The sequence below is a fragment of the Leptodactylus fuscus genome, chromosome 3 (assembly GCF_031893055.1).
Source record: "Leptodactylus fuscus isolate aLepFus1 chromosome 3, aLepFus1.hap2, whole genome shotgun sequence".
Lineage (NCBI taxonomy): Eukaryota > Metazoa > Chordata > Amphibia > Anura > Leptodactylidae > Leptodactylus > Leptodactylus fuscus.
The window spans coordinates 40,577,434-40,590,281 of record NC_134267.1 but is presented as its reverse complement, the minus strand read 5'-3'; the positions used below and the strand labels follow the sequence as shown (position 1 = coordinate 40,590,281).

Below are 12,848 nucleotides of genomic sequence, written 5' to 3'. Positions count from 1 at the left end.
ACTGAAGTTTCCAACTTTATCTGTGAAATAATTAGCTACTATGACGCAAAGCAACAACTGAGTTATTCCTGTCTGTAGTTAGCAGATACAGGGAGCGCGTAGCTTTCACTCTAAAATAACTGCAGAGAATAGATTTTGCAGGATACAAGCTGGTGGACATCGACATGGTGTAGGAAAATCAGTAACTGTGTGATAATCTCATGACCGGGACAGATTTTATCCACTAGAAGTAAGCAATGAAGGTTCTGGATGACCTTATAAATTGTGATAAATTGATGGTGAAATTATGTTACAACATAATTTCAATATCAATTGGAAGGATCCCAAACTTTTTGTAGCTTGACTTGCTTTAAATGGCTAAAATTTCAGCCTCTGTGTGAAAGCATTGAAAAAGAAGAGTAAAGAGGTACATGACACCAGGCGTCACATAGTTCCTTACAAGCACCCCTCATGTCAGGGGACAGCCTATAGATCAGAAGTTACTACTGACTCAGAGGCAGTATAAAAAGCCAAGGCAGAAATAGAAGCTGTGCATTTTGTGGGGAGAGATTAGAGAGATGGGGTCTCGGACAAAGAGACTGGTAGAGATAGCAGATAATAGTAAGATAACACAGCCTGGGGATTCTGGGGAAGTGCAGTGTTAGGGTTGCAGACTTTGATTTAACACCTTTTGATTTGTTTATTCATAGTGCCATATAAGGGGTTAATTTTAACAACATAAATTGTACTTTTTAGAGATGAGCGAACACTGTTCGGCACAGCCGTTCCGAACAGCACGCTCCCATAGAAATGAATGGACGTAGCCGACATGCGGGGGGTTAAGCGACCGGCCTATTTAATATTCTATGTGATGTACTGGGACTTTTTCATGTTTTTTAAAAATATTTTTTAGCTTTTACATTTTTTCTACTTTTATTTTTAGACAACCTTGAACCCCAGTGGAAGGCCTGATCACTAGTACAATACATTGCAATGATAATGCATTGCAGTATATTGTAAAATCATTAGCCTGTTATATAACTATGCTAATGACAAGCCTGGCAGCTTTCAATAGGTTCCTGGCTGTCAAAGTAATGGATTGCTGCCCCTGTTTTTGATTCTGGAGCGTGGTGATCATCACAAACATGGTGACGCGCATGCGCTATAGATTATATTTGACTAAGGGTTAAAAGGTTAAGGTCTATGATCAGAGCGGGTTGTGAGTAGAGGTTTCCATTGTTTAATACAGCAGAGAATCAGAGAATCGGAGAATGTCAGCCGCTTAGGTCCTGAGTTGCCGCCATGTTTAGAGTAAGCATGTACAGTAGTAGTACTGCAGATGTCAGGAGAGAGTCTGTCATACTGTGTGTCTGATGTATCAATCTCAATCACAATTCTCGGTGTCAAAACATTTAAATTCAATGTGAACAGACAATTTAGTCACATCAGACAATTTTTGGTAAATATGTGGTGTGAACATTGTGTAGATACATATATATAATTTGTTCCCAGACAGTGCACATTTTCATTAGCGTTAATAGCCCTTGTGTTTAGTGGATTGATACATACACTGATATCTCTCACATGTAGATAGATGAGTCACAGCTCTATTATATTCACTATATGAAGTGGTTTATTAGCTACCCATAATGCTTTGCAGATCATCATAGCCTTCACATCTGGAAGTCACCGCACAGAAAACGCTAAAAACAAACAGACGGGAAAATTTTATGTCTCATTAGTAAAAGTGCGATGTATTTTAATGAAGTTTGGCCCCTTTCTTATATCCATGTGTGGGCTTGTAATAATCTCTAATGAGAGCGATGACTTGTACTGTGATAATCCATGTGAGAAATGGTAATTTAGGTTTTCTTACCATCGCCGACCTTAAATGAGATAACTCTTGTTACCGTGTTGTTATTGTGTATTGTGAATCTTCTTAGGGATGACAACTGCTGTTACACCTATAAGAACCATCCTATTGTATCGGGATTGGATTAAATAGACATCGCTTACACTGATTGTTGACACTTTATGATTCCGGGTACTTGAGATGCTTCTAAGCTTTTACCGGTCTAGTCAAAGAGGAGAATCTTATCAGATTTAGTGTTTACCCTATATCATGGTAGGATTCCATTCATGTTCAGCATACATACTTGTAATATTTCATTCTTAAAGGGAGTCTATCACCTATATCATGTGTTATAAACTACTGCCATAGTAATGCTGGTGTTCCAAATACAAGTCCAGACATAGCTTTTGTGCAGAGATTATCCTGCCTGGTTTCATGTAATAACCATTTTTCTGTTGATGCAAATGAGACTCACAGAGTACAGGGGGCATTCATTTACCTCCAGGAGCACAGCCACGTCATCACAAATAACACGCATCCATTGCTGTTGTCTGGGTCCCTCATCTTCTTCAGACCTGTGTCATTTACAGCAAGTCATGGAGCTGAGAAATAGAATAACGCACATGTGCAGTACCTTAAGCTACTTTGGGCCGCGGCCAAGCACACTGGTCATGCTTAGTACACTTGTGATTTTGCACCGCACACAAGCGCAATGAGCATGTGCAGTATTCTCCGCTGTGACCTGAAGCAGCTGAACATACTGCGCATGCGCGGGTTTTCAGTGCTCTGTATGTCACTTGTGGATGAGGCAGGACTGAAGACCAAATAATAATACAGACAAACTAATAATTGCCTTAGCAGGACACTAGTAAATAGGTACCTTAATGCTCAGTTACCCCGCACCTGACACCCGGCACTCGCACTCCCATTGCTGCTGAATGGAGCAGAAAGCATGACTCCAGGTGCAAACGCTCTGCTTGGATTTCCACTGCACAACTTCTCCTCACAACATCAGCCATGTCTCATCTGTACATTATAGTTGCATTTACGTTTCTCTGGGTATAGGCCACTATAAAGACTTGTTCATAACAAGTCTGTGCACATCATTCCTATTCCCCGTTGGTGCCCCCACATATCAATCATGCCCCCTTTTGTGCCATAGTCTCCCCCATGGAATCCCTCCTTGACTATATGCTGCTGACCAACTGCTGATTTTTTTTTGCCATGAAAGGGTTTATTTTCTCCTTTCTGACAGTGGAAAGCCGTGTATCATCAATCATATTGCACCAGAGGGCAGGAGGAATAAATTTACGATGGACAAACTGTCAGTCATTGAAGGAAATCATGGAGTAGACCAAAAAATTGTATTCAGCCCTAATGTATTGAGGATGACTTTTTGTGCTAGAGGAGCAAATACTATAGGCATATAATAAAGTGTATACACAAAACACACCTTTTGGAGATGTCCCATAAAATTGGAGAATACTTTGTATCTCTTCTGTTGTTAATAGTTGGGCAGGGCCTTCAGCATCTAGAACAGGGGTAGGGAACGTACGGCTCTCCAGCTGTTGCAAAACTACAACTCCCAGCATGCATACTGGCTCTGCTGTTCTGGGAACTCCCATGGAAGTGAATGGAGCATGCTGGGAGTTGCAGTTTCACAGCAGCTGGAGAGCCGAAGGTTCCCTATCCTTGATCTAGAAGGACTTGTTGTAGTCCTTTATATGGTATCAACTGTAGTGTCAAATATATAGAAGAATACTAAACCCTATAGTAGAATATCAATAAGCTGTATTATGGAGGAATTGGAGACTTACCTGTTTCAAAACTTGTCTTCTAGGCAGCCAACACAATATGGATGAAAAAGAAGAGGAAATAAGAAACATTAAGGATCTTGACAGTACAGATAAGCACCAATATGAAAGCAGTGAAGAAGTAAAACAAAAAGAAGAAAATGAAGAGAAGCGGCACCACGAAGAAGATGAAAGCAAAGAGGAAAATGAAGAAGAGAAAAAACATGTAGAAGATAAAGAAGAGAGCACTGGACACTCCAAAGAAAGGGCCCATAATGACGATGAGGAGGAGGAGGAGGAGGAGGAAAGAGGGGATCCCAAAAATCATAACGAGAAAGAAGAAATCGAAAAAAAGGACAAATATCATCATGAGGATTCACAAGAAGCCAAGCATGATATTTTTGATAAAAAAGTTCACCAGGCATCGAAAAGTGTTGAAGAATTCTCAGAGGAAGATGAGGAACCAAATCATCTAGAAGAAATCATGAAAAGACACCCAATAAGTCAAGGTCCAAAAGAACCATTTTTCCACTTTGACAAATATCATTCAGCTCACTCGGATGAAATGTCTGAAGAATCTGATGAAAAGGAAGAAGAGAGAAAAAGAAGTTATAATCCAAAGCATGAAGATTTTGTCCGGAGATTCCTTGATTATGAGGAGAAGAGAAGTCATCAAGGGGAACAGAGGAGTCACCTGGCCTCAGATGAAGATCTGTTTCACTACAGAGGACAGAAGCCACACTATGGTCAGGACACTTTGAAGAATAACTATGAGAAGAGAACCCACCATGAGAGAGAAAGTTCTGAAGAGTCTCGAGAGAAGAGGTATCACCACCAAGACAGCGAGGAAGACAAAGACCATGAGAGCAACGAGGAAAGCAACGAGAGAGACTTAATGGACCATCATTATGAAGACAAGAAACATCATTTAGAAATAAAGAGGTGGCCAAGTCTGAAAAATACTCCACCAAATTATGAACAGAGCAATGAAGACAGTGAAGAAAGCAAGGAAGATATTGAGAAACGTCATAAAGACGATAGACAAGAGAGACAAGAACTCTATAATAAACTGAAACATCGTCTCCAGGGCAGTGAAGAAGACAGATCGTATAAACCAGAAAGGAAGCAAGAAGACAAAAGACACTACATAGGTGATGAAATGGTGGACGAGATGAAAAGATATTATCCAGACTTGTCTTATGAGCAGAACATAAGACATTATAATGAAAAAAATGCAGACGACTTTAACTACCCTGCCAATGACAAGTACAAGAGACGCCATTCTGAAGAAGACACCAGGTCATTCAGCAAATACGCCCTCCCCAATGACCCTTTCAGGTGGAAGAACAGATATTTTGAGAACGATGATAACAGTGAAGAAGAGAGAAAGAGAAGTTTGCAGACCAAAAATTTGTTTCCAGACTATGATGATTATGACTTATGGGGGAAAAAGCAGTTCCTCGATGACATAAACCATGAATATGGAGAAAAAAGGAATCCACTCAAAAACTCCAGGTTTGAAGAAAAAAGGCAATTTGACAGAATGGATGAACTGGCTCAATTACTAAATTACAAGAAAAAATCTGTTGAGTTTCCAGATTTCTATGATTCAGAAGAAATAAAAAAGCGTCATTATAATGAACGGAGCAGACTGCGCCAAAGGCCCTTGACAGAAGAAGAGGTAAATAATATAACCCTATAAAGAGGTGCTCTGTCTGTAAGGGTGCAGGATACTGCCTTATCACAGAGTCATGGGGGTCTGACCACTAGAACGGGGGCCTGTACACCCCTGTATACTAGAATATTTGGGCGGTATACACACTACTCCTCCATTCAGTCTCTATAGTACATTCGAAGATACAGTAGCTAATCACCTGGCAATGTTAGGACGCATTCACACAATACAACTCATCGTCCATATCCTAGCCGTTGTATAAACACGTCCCGTAAACTTTAATGGATCTATTCACGCAATCTTTGGTTTATCGATCCAGAAAATAGAACAAGCTATTTCACGCCCAAATTTCACAGAACCTTCAATAGACTTATATCTATGAGGGATCTGTGAAAACAGTCTACACTTGGCCGTTAAAACTATCTCATGCCCCAACTGCTTGACACTGCTGTGTGAACATAGCCTTACAGAGGTGAATAGAACAGCAATGCCCCTGTTTTTGTGAGTGTGGAGATCCCAACAGACAGACAGCGATGGATAGATGAAGTGTTTCAAAAAACCTTCATGACACTTTTGTTTGAGCTGAAGACTTGACTTGAAACGGTCCGGTCTGCCTGTTAAGGATATGCTGCCTGAAAATGCTGGGGTTGTTAAGCAGTGAAAGTCAAATTAGCATAAAATATCAATAAATGGGATTAAAAGAACATAAAAATGTAAGACTGCAATTAAAAATAACAAAAGAAGCAGAAACAAAGCAGTAAAGTCATTTATTATTGATGTCACTTTGAGTGTTATTAGACTGGATTTTGCTGCAAACTGGGCCCTAACTTGGTTGCAAACTCGGCCCCAACTTGGCTGCGAACTCGGCCCCAACTTGGCTGTGAACTCGGCCCTAACTCGGCTGCCCTACTCAGTCCGGCGCATGAGATCTTACAGTTAGTATTACACTGTCTGGAGCAGAATTATGGCTTCCTTGAGGCTGGCGTAGTAGTAAGGGTTCCCCAGGTTATGTCAGAGGTTCCCCCCATGTAGTGAATATAGTGGATCACTACATTAAGAACATCTTTCCTATGGCCATTGTTGCAGTGACAGATTCACTTTAAGATTTACTGAACATCCATTATGTCTACAGCTTCTGAGTCTGGGGATTTCATTGACATGTAGAATCTGTCACCATTATAGACACAGTTGGAGCAGAATCCATCAAGTGACTGAATTAAATCGGATAGTAAGAGGCGAGCCGAGGGACGTCAGCTTGGAAAGTTAATGTCTCGTAGTGTTCATCTGCAACATACAGCACCGTCTATATCACAAGATGGCTCAGACCATGCAGTAGAGATGTAATGAGAGGGCCCTGCCTAGTAACAGCCCAGTATTGACTTTTCGGGGAAAAAATTATTAGGAGAGACACTTTGGAGAGAATTTATTAAGAGAGACACGTCGTGCGCCAATCTTAATATTCTAAGTGTTGGTGGAAATTGTGCCAGAATTATTAAGAGGCTTCAGGGGCCCCATGGGAGGTCCTGTGTGCCAGAATTATAATCTATGCCAGTCAAGGACTGCTGTAGGTGTCAGGTATAACTCACGTCAGTGGCCCCCAAGGCTAGGTACAGTATAATTGTGTTGTCGTATCGGGCCAAACTCTTAGACATCTCTTTCCCGAGATGCCACAAACTGAATAGTAGCCGGGATAGATTTCTATTATCATTTACACCAGTTTTCTAGCAGAAATTATAATAAATTTTTCGAGCTCTGGTGACCCAGATCCTCCTGCCAGCAGGTACACCGGAGTTGGTGAATGGAGTTGAGTTTGGTGATCTTTTGACATCAGAACACTGATGACTGGTGATGGCTAACCTTGGACCTCGGTGTGTCAAAATTTATTAAAAACCTAGCTTTACTTGGGGTCCGCATCACGTCTAAAAATATCCATAATTTTGTGATATTGGTAGCTCTAGTAAAAAAAAGTTATATTTTTGATACATGTATTTGTATTATATGTATTTCTGCCCATCACATGATATATGACCCTCTTTTTCTGACCAGTCACACAGTATATGACCTCCTTTATTTAGCCACTAACACAGTATACGACCCCTTTTTTATTTACCCCCACCCCGACACAGCATATAATGCCCCTATTTATGGCCCCCACACAGTTTAGGATGCTCTTTTATAACCCTACACACTATCTGACCCGTTTTTATGGCTCACACAATATATGACCCCCTTATTTTTTTTACCCCCTCCAACACACACAGCATATGATACCCCTATTTATGGCCCCCAAACAGTTTAGGACCCTCTTTCATAACCCTACACAGTATATTATCCTTGTTTTTTCAAGCCCACCCGTGGTATATGACCCCCTTTTCCCCAACCCCAACACAGAGTAGCGGCCCATAATTTTTGCTCACCTGTCCATGCTCCAGTCCTGGCCCCCCTCTGCTGCCACCTTCAGGCTTGGCTCTATTGTACACCGGGTACTGTATGTAGTGTCCTGGAATTCTTCAATGCTGTGATATAAGTATGGCACCACTTAAAGGGGCCAGCGGGGGCCAGGACAGGAAAGTGGACAGGTGAGCAAAAATTATCAGCAGCTGCTTATTGCAATAACACAATAACTAGTCACTCAAAATGTCTTGGTGTGTCATAGATTCGCCATCACTGGTTTAGACATTTGTCACCCCCAAGGGCTTGGATCTGCAATATGGCTCTGTACCTTCATGTGCCATTGATTTTATATGGAGGCACTCGAGTATTTCTGTATGAATTTGTCTCCTTGGCATATGTGTGTTAGCTCATTCCACCCATACAGGGTGTCACATGGGGTTCCTTCGACTATTTTACGTGGATCCATAGGAGCGTCCTCGCATACACTTTGCTTTATTCACCTTTTGACATACAACTATAGATACAATATAACACCTGATGGAATCCAGTGCTGTGGCTGTTACATAAGTCTTTGTAAATTTTCTATATTACCTTCGCAGGAAAAGGAATTGGAAAATTTGGCTCTTATGGATCTGGAGTTGCAGAAAATTGCCGAAAAGCTTAGCAATAACCGACAAGGCTGAAACGAAATGAGCAGCAATACCTGACGCTGAAAGCGACACTATATTTAGCGGAAACATTCCTTCCTACATTCCTTGTCACTGCCTCTTCAGAAGACAAACAATTTATTTAGCTGAGACAAGCAAAATGTAGTTCATTATTCACAAATAGTATTTTACACTGTCCAAACTGTCTGTTCTGACTTTTGCTGTTGATACAAAGATAAATGACATATTATATTCATACGTATAGAAGAGACATTTTACTATGCTTGTGCAATTGGTTTTGTGTAATTGTACTTTAATACATCTTTGTCTTGAGATTTGAAATAATAAAAGCAAAGAGAATCTTGTGCCGACAGTCTTGTTATTTGGCCAGCGGTCATTCTCATATAGAGAGATCCAGTAAAATATATGTTACGAGATATACAGTATGCATAGAAATGGTTTCCATTAACTGGTAGAAAGCAAGATTTTATGGCATCTACACTGTCTACCAATAAGTATTTGGACACCTGTGGTTCGTGCGGCACGAGCGCCAATTACAGCCTCAACCCTCCGGGGCTTTCCACAAGTCCTTCTATGACGGCTACTGGTATTTTATTCCATTCGGCTCGGAGAAGACAGGTAAGTTCTTTCACCGATTTTGGACGGCTGCTGCACCTCTTAGTTTGGCGATCCAACTCGTCCCAGAAGTGCTCCATAGGGTTCAAGTCTGGGTTCTGGGCAGGCCAGTCCAGTCGGTTACCCTGACTATCACTGTACCCAGCCATGGTAGACCTCGCTACATGACAGCTGGTGGTGTCATCCTCGAAGTAACATTGGTCCGACCCATAGAACCGCCATAATGTAGGAAGCACACTGTTATCTAAACTAGTGCAATAGGCATCGGTGTTGAGTTTACCATGCACTGGGACCAAGGGTCCATACCAGGAGAAACACCCCCAGACCATAACTCCACCTCCACCGAACTTTACTGGGTGTCCAAATACTTATTTGTAGACAGTGTATATACTATTATATAATGTTCTACACTCGTATCTTACTGAAAAGATAGCAAATCTTATTATACATATGTGGCACAACGACCACCATGTCTTAGTATGTTAGAACCTCTGGAGTAACTATAAGGTTATGTTCACATGGAGGAAAAGGTCGTGGAAACCTTTTCCGTCGTGTGACCATTCCGCACCGCTCGCCGCCACCAATACAGCATCTGCATTCCGTCGCGGCATCTCGCTCCTGTACAGGCCCAAATGAATAGAGCGTGTCTCAAGCTGCGGACACTGCAGCTGATTCAGGGCATGAGGGCATGTTGCTTCTTTTTTCTGCTACTAGCTAGTGGAAAAAAGAAGCAAGTTGCTCCCATTAAAGCCTCAAAATCCGCTGCCAAAAATCTAAGTGTGAACTAGCCCTAAGGCTTTCAGTTGTCACAGGTGTGATGGGGCCCAGAAACCAAGGGGGCTCCAAATGTTAAACTCAAGTCACTAGGGCTAGGGAAACTTTCAGAAAGGATATTATGGACTTCCACTGTTAAAAAGGATAAAATTAACCTTTTCATATATCTGTTGGTCAGAAGCATATAGTAAAGGATGGATTGGGCAAAGGAGGCTGTGACCATAGGAGGTAAGATTACCATGTGGGGGTGAAATAATGGGAAAATTGTGTGCACATGATGTGAATAAGTTGGAGGTCTGGAATGTAGTTAAAATGTATAAATGGGACCTGGCTGATGGTTGTGAGGATGGTTACACAGGGGAACCCAAGCTGTGCTTTTATACCAAGGCCCGTGAGCTTTTTCTTTACTCCGCTAACTTAGGGGGTGTCCATTATGCTGGATTTGTCAACCAGAAAATTTCTGCTTCAGGAAGCAGCTTGACAAAACCAATGTAGATTTTGTAGACCATGCCCCCCCAAGTCAGGACAAAAAAGGAGCAGACTAACCTTTATTATTGCAGGATTTTTATAATTTTCTACATGTTTTTTTCAGACTATCCTTCCAGCATAAGTCTGCGTCTCACAAAATGCCATTAAAAAAACAGGATATCCAAGTTATTATTACGCAGGTCATGTCTTTTCAGGACACAGTCTCCTGTCATTTAGGGATAATATAACAGGGACTGTGCAGCAACACTCAATAGAGTAGTCTGGGAAACGACCATGGACATCTGTCATTTTTGAGTGTTGTTGAAATTTCACAATGTACATGATACAATGTACGTAACCTACTGAAGTCAATGCTTCTATTCACCTTCAATCTTTCTATAAGCCACATTGTGGGCTCATCATCATCCAGTCTGTCTAGGATTACATGAAGAGACAGATAGATTGGACAAGCCTACATCCACAGAAGATCTGTGCTTAGTTCTCCAAGATGGCGGAACAACCTCCTGCCGAGTTGTGCCAAAAACTGTCTGCAAGTACCAAGAAGAACTGATAGAAGGCAAAGGTCACACCAAATATTGATGGAATTTACAGTTCTCTTCTCTGATACCCCTAAATAAAATTCCAGTGCACTCAATTGCCCCCAGAAGACACTGAATGAGTTAATAGATGAGTCCGGCTGTGTGTAATGTAATTTCAGTATAAATACAACTGTTCTGTGACGTTTGTTAGAGATCACTAGTGAACAAACAGGATCATGGAGACCAAGGAACTCGCCAGACAGCTCAGAGACAAAGTTGTGGTGAAAGTTTGAAAACCATGTATCATTTTCATCCTATTTCACAATTATCTGCTACAGTACATTGTGCTGGGCTATCACTTAATGTCTCAATAAAATACATTTAAGTTTGTGGTTGTAAAATATAAAAAAGTTCAAGGGGTATGACTACTTTTGCAAAGCACTGTATGTGGTATAAATGAGAGTATTGATGCCGGGAGAGCGATATAGCTCATTATTGCCTTATTTCTGCTGGAAAATGTAACATCCAGCTATGAGTAGCTTCAAGAGCTAACAAATCTGATGAATGTATTCTATAGGGACACAAATAATACAGTTAGCCTTGAGATCTGATGTAACCCAGGGCATCAAAGCAGTTTTTCTATTTCTTTATATTAACACAAGCAGAATTACATTGACCACTAGACCAGTCATCCTGCGAAAAAACATATTTATTTTTCAATCAATATATTTTTGTGTGGGAGGAAAATATAAGCTCTATTTTGGTGGCCAAATAAAAGCCAAGACCCCAGAGCAGCAGTGCCAACCACCCACTGAGCCTCCCACGTGGCTTTATTGTGGCTCAGATAGAATTTATAGTGAATATATCACAGGACATATGGCCATGACTGAGTCCGTACTGCAATGTACAGAGATTGTGTGACCCTAAGGGGCCGCATGACTGCACCCACTATTGTTCTGACTCCACTGGTCCTTAGCCTGCAGCTGCACCTTTCTTCTGACACCTTGATCTGGCCGCTTCCAATACTGTGCAAGCGGCCATTTTCTCGTGGTCTGTGGGCATGCGCAGTCTGCTCTGCCCAAGGCCTAGAAGTTACAAGCCACCGCCGGAAGAAGAGGCTGAAGAGGACGCTCCTGATGAAGATGGAGGTGGCGCTGGAGAGAGTTCTCTCGCAGCAATGGGGATGCCCCCAGTGCTGTCTGAGCGCTGGGGCCCGCCCCCAGTGCTGCGAAAAAGCTCATCTGCATACTGACAAGAACCAGGATTGTAGGTGAACGGCAGCACAGAGAAGACAACGAAAGGTAGGAGGCGAATAAACTTTCTTAAGGCTATTCCGACGTGGTACCTAGAAAAAATAGTGTGTGAATGATAGGATCCCTTTAAGGGTTAAAAACCCTTTGAACGGATCTTCCCCGACACTACAAGGTGCTGTAGATGATCTTCTCCCTACACGGTGCTATAAGGTGATGTAGATCAGTCGTCCCCAACCTTTTTTGCACCAGGGACCGGCTTCAAGAAAGATCATTTTTCCATGGCCCGGCAGGGTGGGGTGGGGCGGGACTTTGGCCATATGGGGGTAGGATTATGGAGGGGGTTGGATTTTAGTGCTTATTTATCATTTAATTATGACATTTATAATCTGAATGTGTCTCAACTCACCAATGAGTAGGAGCACCGTGTTTGACAACTGATGTTATATTCTATTCTGCAAGTAGAGTAGCAGCAGTATACATTGAGCCTCAGTATACAGCACTGCTACTTAGCAGCACTATACACCACACAGCACTGTAGACCGGCAGGTGCTGGTGGGACCTCAGTGTAGAGTGCTGTAGAACAGGTCTCTGCCAGGAGCTACGACACTGTGGCCAAATTGCCGACCCACCTCACGTAAAAAATGCAATGCGCAGTGTCCCCCCCCCCTTTACTTTTTTTGGTTTTCCGATTGAATAAACAATTCTATTTTTGGCTAATACTTTGTGTTGTCTCCAGGAGAAAAACAGTAATTCCTTCCATCTACTTTATTGCTCCTGCTGAATGTATGAAATGATGAAAGTCACTTATTGCCAAATGCAATATGCTAATGAGACTTGT

The 12,848-nt window shown here is 41.8% G+C and overlaps 1 protein-coding gene across 1 annotated transcript in view; it reads left to right on the top strand.

Moving 5' to 3' along the window:
• CHGB (chromogranin B) overlaps positions 1-8,705 on the top strand; it is a 36,470-nt gene extending 27,765 nt beyond the window's left edge. The window contains exons 4-5 of the mRNA XM_075267422.1: positions 3,672-5,305; positions 8,293-8,705. Of these exons, the coding sequence (XP_075123523.1) occupies positions 3,672-5,305; positions 8,293-8,376 (1,718 nt within the window). The 3' untranslated portion in view covers positions 8,377-8,705. The remainder of the gene's footprint in view (positions 1-3,671; positions 5,306-8,292) is intronic.
• Positions 8,706-12,848: the final 4,143 nt, after the last annotated feature.